Source organism: Sciurus vulgaris (genome assembly GCF_902686455.1).
Source record: "Sciurus vulgaris genome assembly, chromosome: 5".
NCBI classification, from domain to species: Eukaryota; Metazoa; Chordata; class Mammalia; order Rodentia; family Sciuridae; genus Sciurus; species Sciurus vulgaris.
Genome location: NC_136465.1, coordinates 127157323 through 127172938, shown reverse-complemented (window position 1 = coordinate 127172938; position 15616 = coordinate 127157323). Strand labels below are relative to the sequence as shown.

General features: G+C 38.3%; 1 protein-coding gene across 2 annotated transcripts in view; it reads left to right on the top strand.

Annotated features, from left to right (window-relative positions):
• The window catches only part of WIF1 (WNT inhibitory factor 1), a 62046-nt gene extending 48048 nt beyond the window's left edge, over positions 1-13998 (top strand). For both annotated transcript variants that reach the window (XM_079139694.1, XM_079139693.1), the window contains 4 exons: positions 3404-3499; positions 9042-9137; positions 10093-10188; positions 13139-13998. In XM_079139694.1, coding sequence (XP_078995820.1) covers positions 3404-3499; positions 9042-9137; positions 10093-10188; positions 13139-13260 — 410 coding nt within the window. In that variant the 3' untranslated portion in view covers positions 13261-13998. The remainder of the gene's footprint in view (positions 1-3403; positions 3500-9041; positions 9138-10092; positions 10189-13138) is intronic.
• The last annotated feature ends 1618 nt before the right edge of the window (positions 13999-15616 follow it).

Sequence of the window (15616 nt, the reverse complement as noted above, 5' to 3'; positions counted from 1 at the left end):
ATTATCTGTTTCATTCCCAGATAAGCATAGTGAGGTTTATAGTGCTTGAGTAGCTTGACCTAAATTCACTCCTTCCTCTGTACCATGTTGCAACCCAGGCTACCTAATTCAGGTCTCAGCTCCCCATGAGGGACTCTGGACTTCAGCAGATAACTTACCCTGTCTTTGGACAGTGTTTTTCCTTTTGCTAAATTTGGAATGAAGTCATTGACCTTCCTGACCTAACTCCTGATTTTAACTGAGGTAATATCTAAAAGCATGTATACATTTTTTAAAAGTGGTCTTTTAAAATCATGGCATTAGATTAAAAACATTTTTTAAAACATGTATTCATAGGGCTGGGGAGATAGCTCAGTTGGTAAAGTGCTTGCCTTGCAAGCACAGGGCCCTGGGTTCATCCCCAGAACCACAAAAAAAAAAAAAATGTATTCATAAAGATTAAGCCCTAATAACACTAATAATAATGACAGCAAGTAAAATTATTGATTGTGAATCCTCTTCTTGTCTAAATTTAGCACTTGGCATCTCTGCTATTTCTAAATTGAGCATTTCTTCTTGTATTAATCCTTTATTTTTCTTTAAGTGTACAGGGGATTGAACCCAGGACCTTGTGCATGTTAAGCAAGTGCTCTACCATTGAGCTACATCCCCACCCTCTAAAACTGGGCATTTCTTAAAATAGAAACTTTATAGTTATATTGAAACTGTTAGGAAATAAAGCAAATCCTTCAGATATTTGAATAAAGAATTCTTATATTCACAGATTTAAAGAAATCATCAGTGTGACCTGCTGAGGTAGATGTGGCCATTATCGGTGTGGTTTGCACAGTAGAGTATCCATTGCAATATTTTACTAATGCTACAGCATCCCAAACACTTCATGGTCACTAATGAGGGAATATATCTATCTCTATTCCAGTATCTTTATATTTTATAATATTTTGCCTTTCAAATGAAAGTTTTCCGACTTGTTAGACACCAGTAAATTGTTTTGTTCTTGGAAAGTTTATTGAGATTCCACTTGATCTTAGAGATCTGAGAATTTTTTTAAATATTATTTTTTACTTCCTCAACAACAATACAAAATGTTTTTATTATTCAGAAGACAGTATGGAGCTTCTGAGAAAAAAATGGTGTAGTTATTGGCATAGAGCTAGATCTCAACACTATATTCTGGAACAGACATTAAAAAACAACTTTTAATGACCCTTGGGACATGTGCCACAAAAGTTAGGAAGTGAGTTGTTAATCATTGGCCAATATGCTGTCAGGTTCATTGAAAGTTAGTGTCTCTGGCTCATTGTACAATAGAAATTTAAATTAGTCTGTTTTTTTGTTGTTATAACAAAATACCTGAAGCTGGGTACTTTCTAAAGAAAAGAGGTTAACTAAGCTTATGGTTCTGGAAATTCAAGATCATGGCATTAGCATCTGCTCAACTCTGGTGAGGGTCTTCTGGCTATATCACCTCATGGTAGATGACATTATGGTGGGAATACCTGGAAAAGAGAACATCACCATGGCCAGATAGGAAACCAGGGAGACTCAAGGGCCAGGTGTGCTGTTTTCATAACAACTTGATTTTGTAGGAACTAACCAAGGTCCTATAGAATTACCTCAATCCTTCCTGAGGGTGGTAGTCCCAGTGACTTAATTGTCTTCTGTTGCCCATTTCTTAAAGATTCCACCACTCCACAACACTGCCACATTGGGGACCAAGCTGCCTGCACATGAATCTTTTAGGAACACACTCAAACCACATCCAAACCATTGCAGAAATATGGAGAAGTGTGGTCAGAGAAGTAAACTATTACACAAGTACTAAGAGTATGGCTAAATTATATAATCAGGTTTATCAAATTTTATTACTTTCAATTAAGCTACCAGGGTCATTGCATTTTACATATCAATAAGGAGCAGTAGGGTTGGGGATATAGCTCAGTTGGTAGAGTGCTACAAGGCCCTGGGTTCAATCCCCAGCACTGCAAAAAAAAAAAAAAAAAAAAAAAAAAGGAGCAGTTCCCATAGGGAAAAACCACATGAATATTGATCTCAACGTTTCATCTCCTCTTATCCCTAGGAGAAACAAGGATGAGTTGGGGGACAGGACACACTCACAAAAACAATCAGTCCTAGAAATACCAGCACCAAGTAGCAAAAAAGAGGGCCCCATGAATGGATCTCCTGAATCCTCTACCAAAATGCTATTGTTCCTCTGTAAGTCAGGATGCTTGGTTTTGCCAGAACAAGTATAGCACTGTCTGGAACTGGGAGATGCTTGTGATTTTAAACACAGCATTTATCGTTTCAGAAGCATGTTATTCGTAAAATATTTTAGTTGGAATTCTTTTCCACAAAGAAAGCACACATATAACTTTTGGATTTCCTTTCTGATTTTCCTATTGGAAGCTTGCTTTAGCTTTTGTTCAGTTAGAGCCAATTTTGGCCCATTTTATGTGGGACAAAAACAAATAGGATATATAACCGAAATTGCTAAAAATCCAAGCTCTAATTTTCATCTTTACAGAATGAGCCAGCTTGTCTACTTTTAGACACTCCATTCCCACTTCTCTGTCCTCCCTCTATTTTAGGTGCCAGCAAGCAGTGAAATTCCAGAAACTGCACCGAGAGAGAGGGTTTAGGTTGAATCACAGTATGACTATTACCTGGCTAATGTAGCTAATTGGACTCCTGCTGGAATACATCCAGCTTTGTCCCTCCAACTCAGTTGCCACCATATTCCCACCTATGTGACCTCACAAGGGTCTGCAGGTTTTTCCAAGTACAATTATGCCTTTTTCCAAATGTCATAAAAGCCTATTTAAGCCTATTTAAAATATCCTGTTAGGTAAAATGAATACCTGTTCATCTTTTTCTGAAAGAACATTGCTTTCTTCTTTGTTGGCTCCTGGTATTTATGACTTCTCTTCTTTTTGTCTATTCCAAAGTATAAGTTTTCACCTTTTACTCTTCCTTTATCCTCCAACCAGATTTTTTAAAAATCTTCTTGAATTTATAGCATAGCATTCTTCTCCTTTTAAGAAAGAAGATTTTATTTAAAAAATTAAAAGACAGTTTTTTTTTTACACACCATGATTTTTTTCATTAAGATGTAAACTTCTAGGAGTGGGAGGAATAGAATGTATGTGATATCCTATTATACCCTATTAGGTTCTGAAATCAAGTAATTGCAATTTGATTATAATTGTAATTTGAATCAATTACTGTGAATAACTGAAGTAATGGGTTACAGTTTTTGTGTTTGTAAAGTGGGCTTAAGCGGCTTACTTTATGAAGTAAATGAGCAAGGACAGATGCCTAAGAAACATCATGCAAGTTATGTGAAGTTTTTGTTTGATTTAACCCACTGTCTAACGCAACCCCTGGTTGTTCATTCTGACAGCAAACTGCTCGACCACCTGCTTTAATGGAGGGACCTGTTTCTACCCTGGAAAATGCATTTGCCCCCCAGGTCTAGAAGGGGAACAGTGTGAAAGAAGTAAGTACTGAATTTCTGCATTCTCTTTGTTCTCTGGGTTCCTTGGCAATTTATCGAATCCCTTCCATTTACCGAAGGAATCCGAAGCCCAGAAGCCCAGACCTTACACATAGCTTGTGTAAGGCATTGGTTTCTTTTTGCTACATTCATCTGCCACTTATTTTGGCAAAAGGGTAGGCAAAGAGTGACACGGCTCATGAGCCTCAGAGCACTCAGAACAAATGTCTCTGAGTCAGTTCTGTCTGGGTTTGGATTACTCAGCGTGTTGTATTATTTCTTGTTGGTCATTTCCACTTCGCATTACGCAGCGCCCACAGCTTCAGCCTTGAAATGAAGACCAGAGCTCTGAAACAGCAGAGATCTGTCACCCACCTACAGGCGTGGTGGGGCTTTCTGCTGCCATAGCTTGCCAGATATCCTAGAATAGACTGAGCCTTGTTACCCACCTAAGAAAAAAGGGCAGATCCTAAAAAGGAACACAAACATGTGCACAGCAATAAAAAAAGAACAAGCTAATAGCACGAGCAACAAGATGAGCGCCTCCCACAGACATGGTCAGTGAAAGGAGCCAGACACAGACCAGTGCCTCCTGATGATTCCTTATTTTTTGAAGTTCAGGAACAGGCAAAGCTAATGGGTGATGATGGAAATGAGAATCCTTGTTGGAGGCACAAAAGAATTTCTTGGGGTGCTGAAAATAGTCTATATCTTGATTAGTGAAGGGTCACTGAGTGTCTATGTAAAAGAAAATCAAGCTGTACGCAAGATGGGTGAATATTCTGCCTTTGCCATATGTTTGTTACAATTTAAGGATAGAATGTGGTAAACAACCATTATTTGGGGAATTAATATACCAAACTGCTTATCGTGGTTCTAACACCTAGTCACCAAGTAGCCCTCAGCAAGTCACTTCACCTCTCTGTGAAACTGAGGAATGAGGCAACCCACTCTAGATTGCTCAGATAGTGGAATGCACGCCCAGGAAGGAGCTAAAGGAACTGGCGTCTGCTTGTTTGCTGCATCTCTGCCTTTTTGATGTGTGTGGAGGGAGACTTGTTCAGCATTCTCGTTTCCAGCTGTGTTTTATCTGTAAAGCATCAACTGTGTTTGGTACAGCCATAGTTTGTGAAGTTGTAGTGGGTTCAAAATTGAATAATACTAAGTGTTCTGACTTTAACTTTCAACCTCTAATTTATTTGTGAGTTTCTGTACTTTAATGAGTAGTAGGTGAAGTAACCATTTTTATAGAGTTCAAATGAAATACTTCTGAAGTTTCCATAGAACATGTAATTAATTGCCAGGATGTGGTTTCTATTCTTATTAATTACCCTTCCCTGATAAAGATATCTCTGAAAGAACACCCCTCAATTTTCTCCTCGTCCTCACTCCCAGAGGTTGCACACTTAGTTGGCTTGTGTGTGAGTTTTTGCTCACGGGCTCATTTCATGTAAGGATGCTTCTTCATGCCTTAGGTTTACACACTTTCTGTTGGCAGAAGCACTGCTTTATTTTTGTGTGTATATATGCATGTGATATCTTTTTTCTGACTGCATAAAAAAAATGTGGACCTTTGAAAGCCCCTGATGGATCTGATCACAAGTTTTATTCAAAATCTTTCAGGAAATTTCCTGTTTCTATTGAAGGAATCATATTACCAGGAAAAAAATGGAAATGGGTCTTGAGTTGAAAAGTGCCTCTAAAAGTATACAGACAAAACAGGATAGTTGAACTATGGATTCTTGTTTTTTAGTTAAGATATAATTCACATACCATAAAACCCAACATTTAAGGGTATACCATTCAGCATATGCACAAAGTTGTGCAGCCATCACCTCTGTCAAATCCAGAACATTTCATCACCTCAAAAAGAAAGCCCATACCTCTCAGCAGTCCCCCCACATTCCCCTGTCCCCCCAGCTCTGGCAATCTCTAATCTACTTTCTGTCTCTTCAGACTTGCCTGCTCTGAACATTTCATATAAAAGGGATCCTACAACATATGACCTTTTGTATCTAGCTTCTTTCACTTAGATTTATTCTAGTGTACTCAAGGCTCACACATGGTGTAGTATATATCAGGACATCAGTCCTTCTTATTGCTAAATAATATTCGCTTGAAGATATATGCTGCATTTTGTTTGTTCATTCATCAGTTGGTAAACATTTGGGTTGTTTCCACATGAAGGCTTTTATGAACAATGCTGCAATGAACATTTTTGTATAAGTTCTTTTTTTAGACACAAGTTTTCATTTCTCTTGGAAATATACACATGAGTGAAATTGCTAGATCATGTGGTATCAAATTTTTTGAGCAATTGCTAGACCATTTTCCAAAATAGCTGCACAATTTTACATTCCCATCAAAGTGAAGCAATGTACAAAAGTTCCAATTTTCCCACATTCTTACCAATCCTCATTCTTCTTTTTTAAAATGAAATATATATTCTGATGTCAATTTATTTTCATTTCTCCTGACCTTAATCAGGAATGATGGCTTCTTAAACTTCATTCTGACTTGATTGTGAGATACACTTGTAAGTTAACAAATAAAACTGTGGTCAGAGGTATCTGACTGGATGGTTGTGTAGTCACCTTGTTACTTACAGCTCATAGATTTCTCAAGAATCTTCAATGAATCTTCATTTTAAAAGACCACACAGCTTACTTATGTTGTGTTGTAAATAAAGTTTAAAAATAAATTAGTGGGTTTCTTATAAAGTTTTCAGTATAAAATGTTCTTTGTAAAAACATTTTAGTATATTTGAAAAAACAATTAAAAATCACCCATCATTCTAGGATTCAGAGATGATGAGTGTTGGCACAGGTTGTAAACCCCTTTGATCTTCTTTTTGTCTATGACAGTCACAAATTTAAGTTAATTTATCCCACCATCCCATGGGTAGAAGAAGTTTAATGTCTTTGTTTTGTAAATATCTTATGACATTGTACTAACAAGGACTCATCCACTGGTTGTACTAAAAATACTGTTTAAATTCAAATCTGGGGTCTACAGGCAATGCTTAGTCTCTTTAGATAAAGATGTGTAACTTCTCAGGCCTACTCGGTTTTCCATTGTCCATCAGATAGAATTTGACCACAGATTATTTTCAGGAAAAGGAAACATCAATATTAAAGACAATTATAGAATCCTGAAATTTAAAACAATCAGATCACAAGGTTTGGTTCCTATAGTCTTTGAACTGGTTGTGGCCTTCTGACTCTCCTGCAGTGAGTTGTCTTTGTGCTGTATAGGAACCAGGAGAGAACATCCTCCTTCCTGGCTGAGATAAACCTAAGGGTCTTTGTTTCTGTCTTTCCATAGACAAGAAAAGATCCATTGAGTCCATAAAAGGATTCTCATCATAGATCAATCTCTGTATTATTCCTGCTGACCAAGTTTACTCCTCCTAGAGCAGGGAAATTAGGGCTCACCACATATTTCACATAAAAGTATTCTGTCTTCTTTGCCATATAATTATCACCCCACACAGTGTTTGCTTGGAAAAAAACTCAGTGTATTGCAAAGTATGGTGATATGATTCAATTTTGTGAATGTCTTGGGATCTGGTGTTTCTTTGATGCAAATAGAAATTTGGCGTTAGATATTCCTTTCTTTTGAGTAAGAGTTGAGATATTAACTAAACAGTAAATTGTTGTATTAGTCAGCTTTTCATTCAAAATATCTGACAAGAACAATTTAGAGGAGGAAAAGTTTATTTAGGGCCCATGGTTTCAGAGGTTCGTGGTCGGTGGACTCCATTGTTCTGGGCCTGAGGTAAGATAGCACATCATGGAGGAAAACCTGGCTGACTGAGAAGCAGAGACAGAGAGATAGAGGGAGAGACAGAGAGACAGAGACAGAGAAGGAGGAGCCAGGGGACAAGATATAATCCCCAAGGGCATGACTCCAGTGACCCACTTCCACACCCTACCGGACTTCAATCTGTCCATTTCAAATTACTAATCTATCAAATGGATCAATCCACTTATCAGGTCTCAGCTCTCATAATACAATCATTCACGTCCTGTATTAACACAGGAGTTTTTGTAGGACACCTCATATCCAAACCATAACAATGGTGTTCTTGTGTGCAAACCTAGCAAAAAGGGCTTTTTTGGACTTTCTATGGTCAACAAAAAGGTGATATTCTATTATGAAGGTTGTTTTAATACCTGTTTCTGGAACACACTTGTTTTAGGAAAAAAAAATCTAAGTCTAATGGTACTCCAGGTTTGTGAGAGACACTAACACCCCAGTATTGTTATGTCTGTATTATCTTCACAATGACTAAATGCTGCTTTCATCAATTTATATATAAATAAAGCCCTTTAGGTAAGTAAAAAGGAAAATAAAGTGTTTTTAGTCAAATGATTGTCATGTGGAATTCATTTCTTATTTCTCAAAAATAGTATTTGTTGGTAAAATATGTGCTAGTTTACTTCTTTCAAAGTTCTTTGACCATAAGAAGAAGTGTTTAGAGAATTAAAAGTTAGATGGTTAGGAATAGGTTTCATTAGTTGTTCTTATATACTCGGAGACCTTCGTAATTAATGTTCTGCTAAAATGAAAAGAAAAAAAAGAACAACAACAAAATTCCAAACTCATCCCCTACCAAAACCCAAGCTGCTTGCCTTCTTAGAACATCACTGGGCCAGTGACAGGATGTGGTTTCACATCTGGAAGGACAGTACTTTACTTTTTACTTCTTCAAAAACTCAGTCTGAGGATGGCAAATTCTAGATTGCAGGGAGGAAATAAATAACCTCTGGAGTAAGAAGGCAGCAACTGATGACATAATTTTTACACCTAAAGTCTTCTGGCAGCTCTAAAATTATGCGATCTGTGAAAACATCAGCGATATTCATTTTGTATGAAATAAAATAAAAATGATGTGTCTTTAGGATCTAAGATATTCCCCAAAAATGCATGGCTGTGGTATTGGGCACTTTTTGTGGCCCGCCTCACATCCTCTCAGCCAACCTTTAACTCATGTCATTGCTACTGCAACTGGTTTTGCACAGGTGTAAGCTGATTGCACTTCATCTTTCCTGTTCCACACCTTTGTTTTCCACCCAGAAACATCTCTGAGTCCTTATAAATCACGTACTGCATTTGCAGCATGGAAGTGTGAGGAAGTTATTCCTTGGGGTGTAGACCTGCTTTCAGAACAAGAAACAATCCAAAACATGACTCAGAGAAAAGATCAATTAGTGGGTCATGCATATGTCAGCTTTTTGTAAGTTGTATCTTAAATTACAAGTATTTATGAGTCAGTTAAAAGGTTATTCTTTATATGAAAAGTAAATGGAACTATGGCATTTGGGTAACACATTTGTTGATAAAGAAGATATGTATCCAAAATATAAGTAGAAGTATTAACCTATCATTTCAAAAACAAAAATCAAGCAATATGAAAGCCAGAGTAGATCTAAATGAGTGAAAAGTACTGTATTTTTACTCCCTCAAAACCTTATGATTCTTTATGTAATTTCTCCTGAATGGCACACTGGGTTCCTTGTTCACTTCCATTCCTCTATTTTAGGCAAATGCCCGCAACCCTGTCGAAATGGAGGTAAATGCATTGGTAGAGGCAAATGTAAGTGCTCCAAAGGTTATCAAGGAGACCTCTGTTCTAAGCGTAAGTATCACACACCTCATCAATCGGGTTATGGGATAAGTGAGCTAGCTGTACTGTCCTACTACAAAACATCACAGTTAACCTTTCCTCACTGACATACAGGATTCCTTTATGTAGACCAAAGACATTGTATAGAATCCATGTATACAAAAGAATTTACATACTCTCACACATACATTTTAATTTTTTTTAATTTACTAGAGGTTGTCTTAAGGAAAATAAACTTCCATTGTTCACAAGTTTCAAAATCCTACTGAGAGTCTTTTGTAAATGAGAAACATGATGCTTATTCGAGGGTCACTCTTAGAACTTTTGAAGTAAGTCTAAAACTGACTTTTACCTGGAGAATAGTTTAGGAAAAAAAAAAAAAAAAAAAAAACCAGGGGATGAAGCCCAAACTAACTCATTCTAAAGAACTGCAGGAAAAATAGCTGTGTAATTCTGTTGTTTGTTTACAATAAAAAAAAAAAAAATCTAATTCCCTGAATTGAGCTTTCCCTATGCACGCAGAGTAAAACTGCACACTAATACAGTTTTCTGAAAAAAATGCATGAATGAATTTCCATGAAACTTTGGGTATTTTCTCTTTTCATCATTCCCACTCTGCCCCCAACATCTGAGCATTCTACCTCCAAATTTTCTAGGCAAGCCCCTTATGTTTTCCTGTTGCAGAACTGTAACGTACAGGTTGAATAGAGCTGAAATTGAAGTTCCTTTTCTGAGAAAGTTTCACGAATGGATTTCAATGAAACTTTGGGTATTATCTCTCCTCCTCATACCCACTTTGCTCCCAAGATTTGGTGGTGCCAACATGCAGGGTGCTCCTGCTATAACAATATGATTCTAATTTGCTGAAGTGAGCTTTCCCTATGCGTGCAAAGTTGCACCCTAAAAAAAAAAAAAAAGAAAGAAAGAAAGTTGAGGAAAAAACTGATTTTATCTCCTTTGTTTTCAGCTGTCTGTGAGCCTGGCTGTGGTGCACACGGGACCTGCCATGAACCCAACAAATGCCAATGTCAAGAAGGTTGGCATGGAAGACACTGCAATAAAAGTGAGTTGGAACCATCTGAGAAGTCAGGCTAATAGATGACCCACAACTCAGCCCCACCTGCCATTTCATGAAGAGTAGCTTCTTCTCTGTCCACCATGCTCCCCATGCCTCTCTCTACCCTTAGAGTTTAAGCTTTAGAATTTAAAAGTAAGGCATCATTGCAAAATGTAGTCAGATCTGTAAAATATCAACACAAATATTTTGTAGCTTATATTGCTAATACGGGCTGATACAGTAATATGTCAGCTATGAAAGAAGTGATCATCTAAATTAAGATTTTAATCAAAGGTAGAATTAGTATCTACTTACCTCTGATTTTACAATTCAAGATTTATCGACTCACATATAAAATGTGAAGAGTTTTACTTTTTTAAAATCTTTAAATTGTACTAGATATATTTTTAATGAGTTCCTTTGAAGGAAAGGAAAGATCTGTGAAGCCCTCTATGAGAGAGATATTATAATGGAGTTGTGTTTTTCTCAAATTTACTGACTACTGAAAATGAACTAGATAGGTAGATAAACCACTGGACATTTTATATATGAAATGAAGCTGGATAAAGCCAATTATTTAGTATTGGACTAGTGTCTCCCCTGTGCTAAGCAAGAATCCAGACAATGGGGGACACATCAATGAACAGAAAGAAAGGACCTTGCCTCATGGAGTACAGATTCCAGTGGAGGGAGAGTTGATAAGCAAGTGAAGAAAATAACATAGTCTATGTATATCTGCCACCTAGAACTTAGTCTCCTAAGCATGGGCCACTGTCCTCTCCACTTGGAGGAAAGAAAGGTTCCAGTCATGCAACACTCTTCAATAGCAGAAGTCCAGATGTGGCTACCATTTGTATCTCCAAAATAACAGATACAACTTGAACAAACCACTTACACATCAGGTATTTTTCTAGATCAGTGTCCTCCAAAGGGCGTTGAATATCGTCCAGTGAGTGTGGAAATTATTAGTTCAGGTGTTGAGGAAATGTGTTACCTTTAAGATATTTTTAATATTTTATTTTATGCATATTTACATATATATTTAATATATAAATTCTTATATTTATTGAAAACTTTCTAATTTTTGTGCACACCTTACAATATTCACATATTATTCTGATGTATGAATACTGAACTTTTGTGTGGGTATACATGTTTATTTTAAGGTAGGTTGGTGTCTGGCGGGCACAGTATGGGAAAAAATGCACTTCCTCTGGTGAATAGCTCTTCACACAGTGGTTATGGGTGAATGTATCCCCACTAGAACATGCTTTTAGGAAACCTTTGGACTAACAACACACCGATAGGAGACCAACCCCTTCTTGAGTATTTTTCCTGAAGACTAAGTCAAATCTTTTATGCCCCCTCTTAACTGGATACAAACACCATGGCTTGTCCAGAATCAAAGTGATTTTCCAGAAGTCCTTGAGCCTAGGAATGATCTGAGGTCAGACTATACACCCCAGGACTCAATTGCAAAGATCTCTGGTCTTATAACTGGAGACCATTGATCACCAAGCGTGATGGAGGTGGGGGAGTACAAGGGCACTGTTTCACTGAAATACCTGGTCACTCTTGCAAAAAGAAGACAAGTTAGGGGCCTTTTGGAATAGAGCAGTAGATGAGCAGTTCTATCAAGGAGAATTGGAAGCCTCCAAATATCACCCCCACTGTAGACCACATGCTTAATCTTTTGCCATCAGTGTCCCTCCTACAGAGAAAGGCAATGCAAGCTGGGAAGGTGCCCCGGTGCTTATTTTAAAAGCAAGTGAGTTTTCCAGGAGAGGCCACCCGGCCAGTTCTGTACTTCAAGAGAATGGAGTTGAAAGAGTGGGGTTTATTTTAACTAGAGGGAGGTGACAGGGAAGCTCTGAGTCACAGAATTCTGCTAAGAACAGATTCCCAGTGGGGTGACACGTTGGGAGGTCCCAGGCATCCAGGCATCCCAGCAAGGAGGATCCTAGAGTCAGACGTCCTTGTTCAGGCTCACCCTCGCCAGCAGGGAGGTTCCGTCTTCGTGGGTGGCAAGTCAAGCGGCTTGGTAGGGAGTTACTCCAGCGCACTGTTGGCTCATGTTTTGACCATTCCATGAGCTACCAGCCTACATACTGACAATTCAAAGGAACACATTCAGGAACAAATATTCTGTTCTCACTAGTTATTTAACAACATGCTTGCATTTAACAACCACAAGGAACAAATGAAATGCTGAACTTGACTGATGCACATGAAGATGGTGGCAGATTTTTGAAATGTAATTGCTGTTTTGGATCAGTTTTGGGAAACCAAAAATGAGCGCGTGCTCCCAGCACCTCCACAAGTAGAAGGGAGGGAGGTCTCCAGTTGTGTAACTCAGTGTTACATTCCACTGACCACCAAGTGGAAAATGGATAGGTGCCACCTGACCAAAACCCACAAATCCCCATTGATGAGGAGTCAGTTCCAATCACCACCCTTTCTCTCATACATATAATGGAAACACTCAATTCTTACAAAATTCCTGTATGTATGAGTGTTTTAGCCACTCCCCATCATGGGATCTATGTGAAGAGCGGAGGTTGTTACATATTGAACTGGATCATCAACTGGATTGATGTTTCTGCAATGCAGTGAAAGGATCAATGGCCAAATCCTCTATAACAGCATTTGAGACTTCATTGTGAGTTCCTAACCAACCCTCGGGTAGAGACTGCTTCCATTCGAACACAACAGCCAAAATATATAGTGAGTAAGAAATCCAATGGAGGGCAAATTTGATGGAGTTAGTAAAATGGATTTCTTTCAACAGAGATCTTGAACCTGTAACATCTCTTCATTTAGGTAGCTTTTTGTGGTCACGGTGGTCTTCCACTTTGGGTTAAAAAGGGAAAATGGATTTCATTTGAATGGTTAATGATGAATCTGAAGAGCCTGTTTTTGTAGTTTCTTTGCTTTTAAGCTGTGAATAATTTTGCAGGGTACAGAGCCAGCCTCATGCATGCCCTGAGGCCAGCAGGCGCCGGTCTCAGGCAGCACACGCCTTCACTTAAAAAGGCTGGGGAGCTGCAGGATCCACCTGAATCCAATTACATCTGGTGAACTCCGACATCTGAAACGTTTTAAGTTACACCAAGTTCATAGCCTTTGTTAACCTTTCATGTGTTGAATGTTCAAATAATGTTCATTACACTTAAGAATACTGGCCTGAATTTTATTAGCTTCATTATAAATCACTGAGCTGATATTTACTCTTCCTTTTAAGTTTCCTAAGTATGTCTGTAGCATGATGGTATAGATTTTCTTCTTTCAGTCCTTTGGGACAGATTTTATATTATGTCTGTTGATCAGGTTAAAATTGTGTCTTTTCGGTGTATAGTCGGCAGATATTTGCAAAATTACAGTGCATTCATGGTGTTGAGGGACTGGGTCACATTAAAGAGGTTAAATTGGGCAAAAATGCATAAATCACAAGGATTTAGATGAAGCAGTTCATAGTGTTGAAGTTACAGCATTTCAAATTTTATTGTCACATATTTAGACGTTTGTCACATTTTTTAACTGCTCTTATTTGTTTGCTCTCATACGATATATTTTAACTTTACCATTACTTCAGAGAGTTCAGTATTGAAAAAAGAAAAACCAAAAATTTACACTGTGGTAGTGGCATTTAAACAATATAATATATTGTAAACACAACGAGATAGGGGATATAATGTATGAAGTCTTTGCATTGGCTTGAAGCAACATAATATATTGTAAACAAAACACTGCTCTTACATAATAAACGTTTTATACTGTTTGTATGTATAAAATAAAGGTGCTGCTTTAGTTTTCTGAGTGTTGTCTGGAGTGGTCTTTGCACGTGTGATCTGGTTGGTTGCAGTGTAGTGGTAGCTCATACTTTTCAGTACCACAAAAGAGATATGATTTCATTCTCTGCCCCGCCACAGCCCTCAGCCTCATCCCTCCCTCCCAGCCCTCTGACTCTTTTCACTGCGTATTTATATCACAGCTGAGTAGACATTTCTTTCAAGAAGTTTTCTCTAACTAGAATGTGTTAAATAACTAAATAGTCCACTGCTGCTATATAGAATACCTTAGACTGAGTTATTTATAAAGAAAACAAATATACTTGACTTTCAGTTCTGGAGTCTGCAAAATCCAAGAGAATGCCAGCATCTGGCAAGGACCTTCATGTAGCATCGCCCCATGGCAGAAGGCAGAAGGGCAAGAGAGCTTGAGAGCCGGGCAGCCAGAACTTGCCTTTAGAACAGCCCACCCTTGTCACAACTAACCTGCACCTGCGATCATATGAATCCATTCATGAGGACAGAACAAATCACTACTTCTTAGGTCCTGCCTCCCAACACTGTTGCATTGGGGATTAAGTTTCCAACACATGAACCTTGGGGGACACATTCAAACCAAAGCAATATCCCATTAGTGGAAAGTGTCCTAAGTCTTTCCAGAGATGTCAGAATGTCACAAATGAAAAGTGCCACCATTTATTAAAAACCTATTGATCCTAAATACATCATAAGCATTATTTTACAATTCTGTGAAGCCAGTGTTATTGTCCCCTTTTACACATTGGGAAACAAGCTTGGAAAGACTAGGTATTTTACTGAAGACAACATAAGAGTTTGAATCTACGTCATGGGATCCAAAGCACTAACACTGTCCTGTTCTCCCTCATTCCCTTTTCTCAGCAAATGCAGCAGAACACAGAACTCCACCCATCCTAGACAGCAACTTCCCAACATACGCTCTTCTTCTCTATCCTCCCAAGGGAACACGGACTGTATTTTAGAAATAAGATCTACAGGTTTTCTTCTGCGAGGGTGTGGCAATCAGTTGTGTGATGTGAGATGACATGATGACGAGAAGTGATTGAGGGAGCATAGTGGATGCGTCTCTTGTTGTGGTGCTGGACCGCAGGGAGCTTCCTCACCTGATTGGAACCCACAGTGCCAACCTGTGGGCATGCAGAGTTGGCAAAGCAGGCCAAGGGCCAGGGACCCAACCTAGAGATCCCAAAAGGAGAACCAATGCGTTTATTCAAACCTCTTAAATAAGATAATAAGATCTAACACTTACATAGTGCTTACTCTATTCGATGTGCTTTATTAATATTAGCTAATGAATAAATAATAGAATGATGGGGAAGTTAGAGAGCAATAATCTAGATTGACTGTATATAGACTCTAAAATCACAAAACACAAGCAAATTGTAACTTGCCAAATAGAATTCTTATGTGTGTTTTTATAAAAAAGTAATGCAGCCAGGTATGGTAGTGCATATCCATAATCCCAGCGGCTCAGAAGGCTGAGGTAGGAGGATCCTGAGTTCAAAACCAGCCTCAGCAACTTAGCAAGGGCCTGAACTTGGTGAGACCCTGTCTCAAAATAAAAAATAAATAAAGATCTGGGATGTGGCTCAGTGGCAAAGCACCTC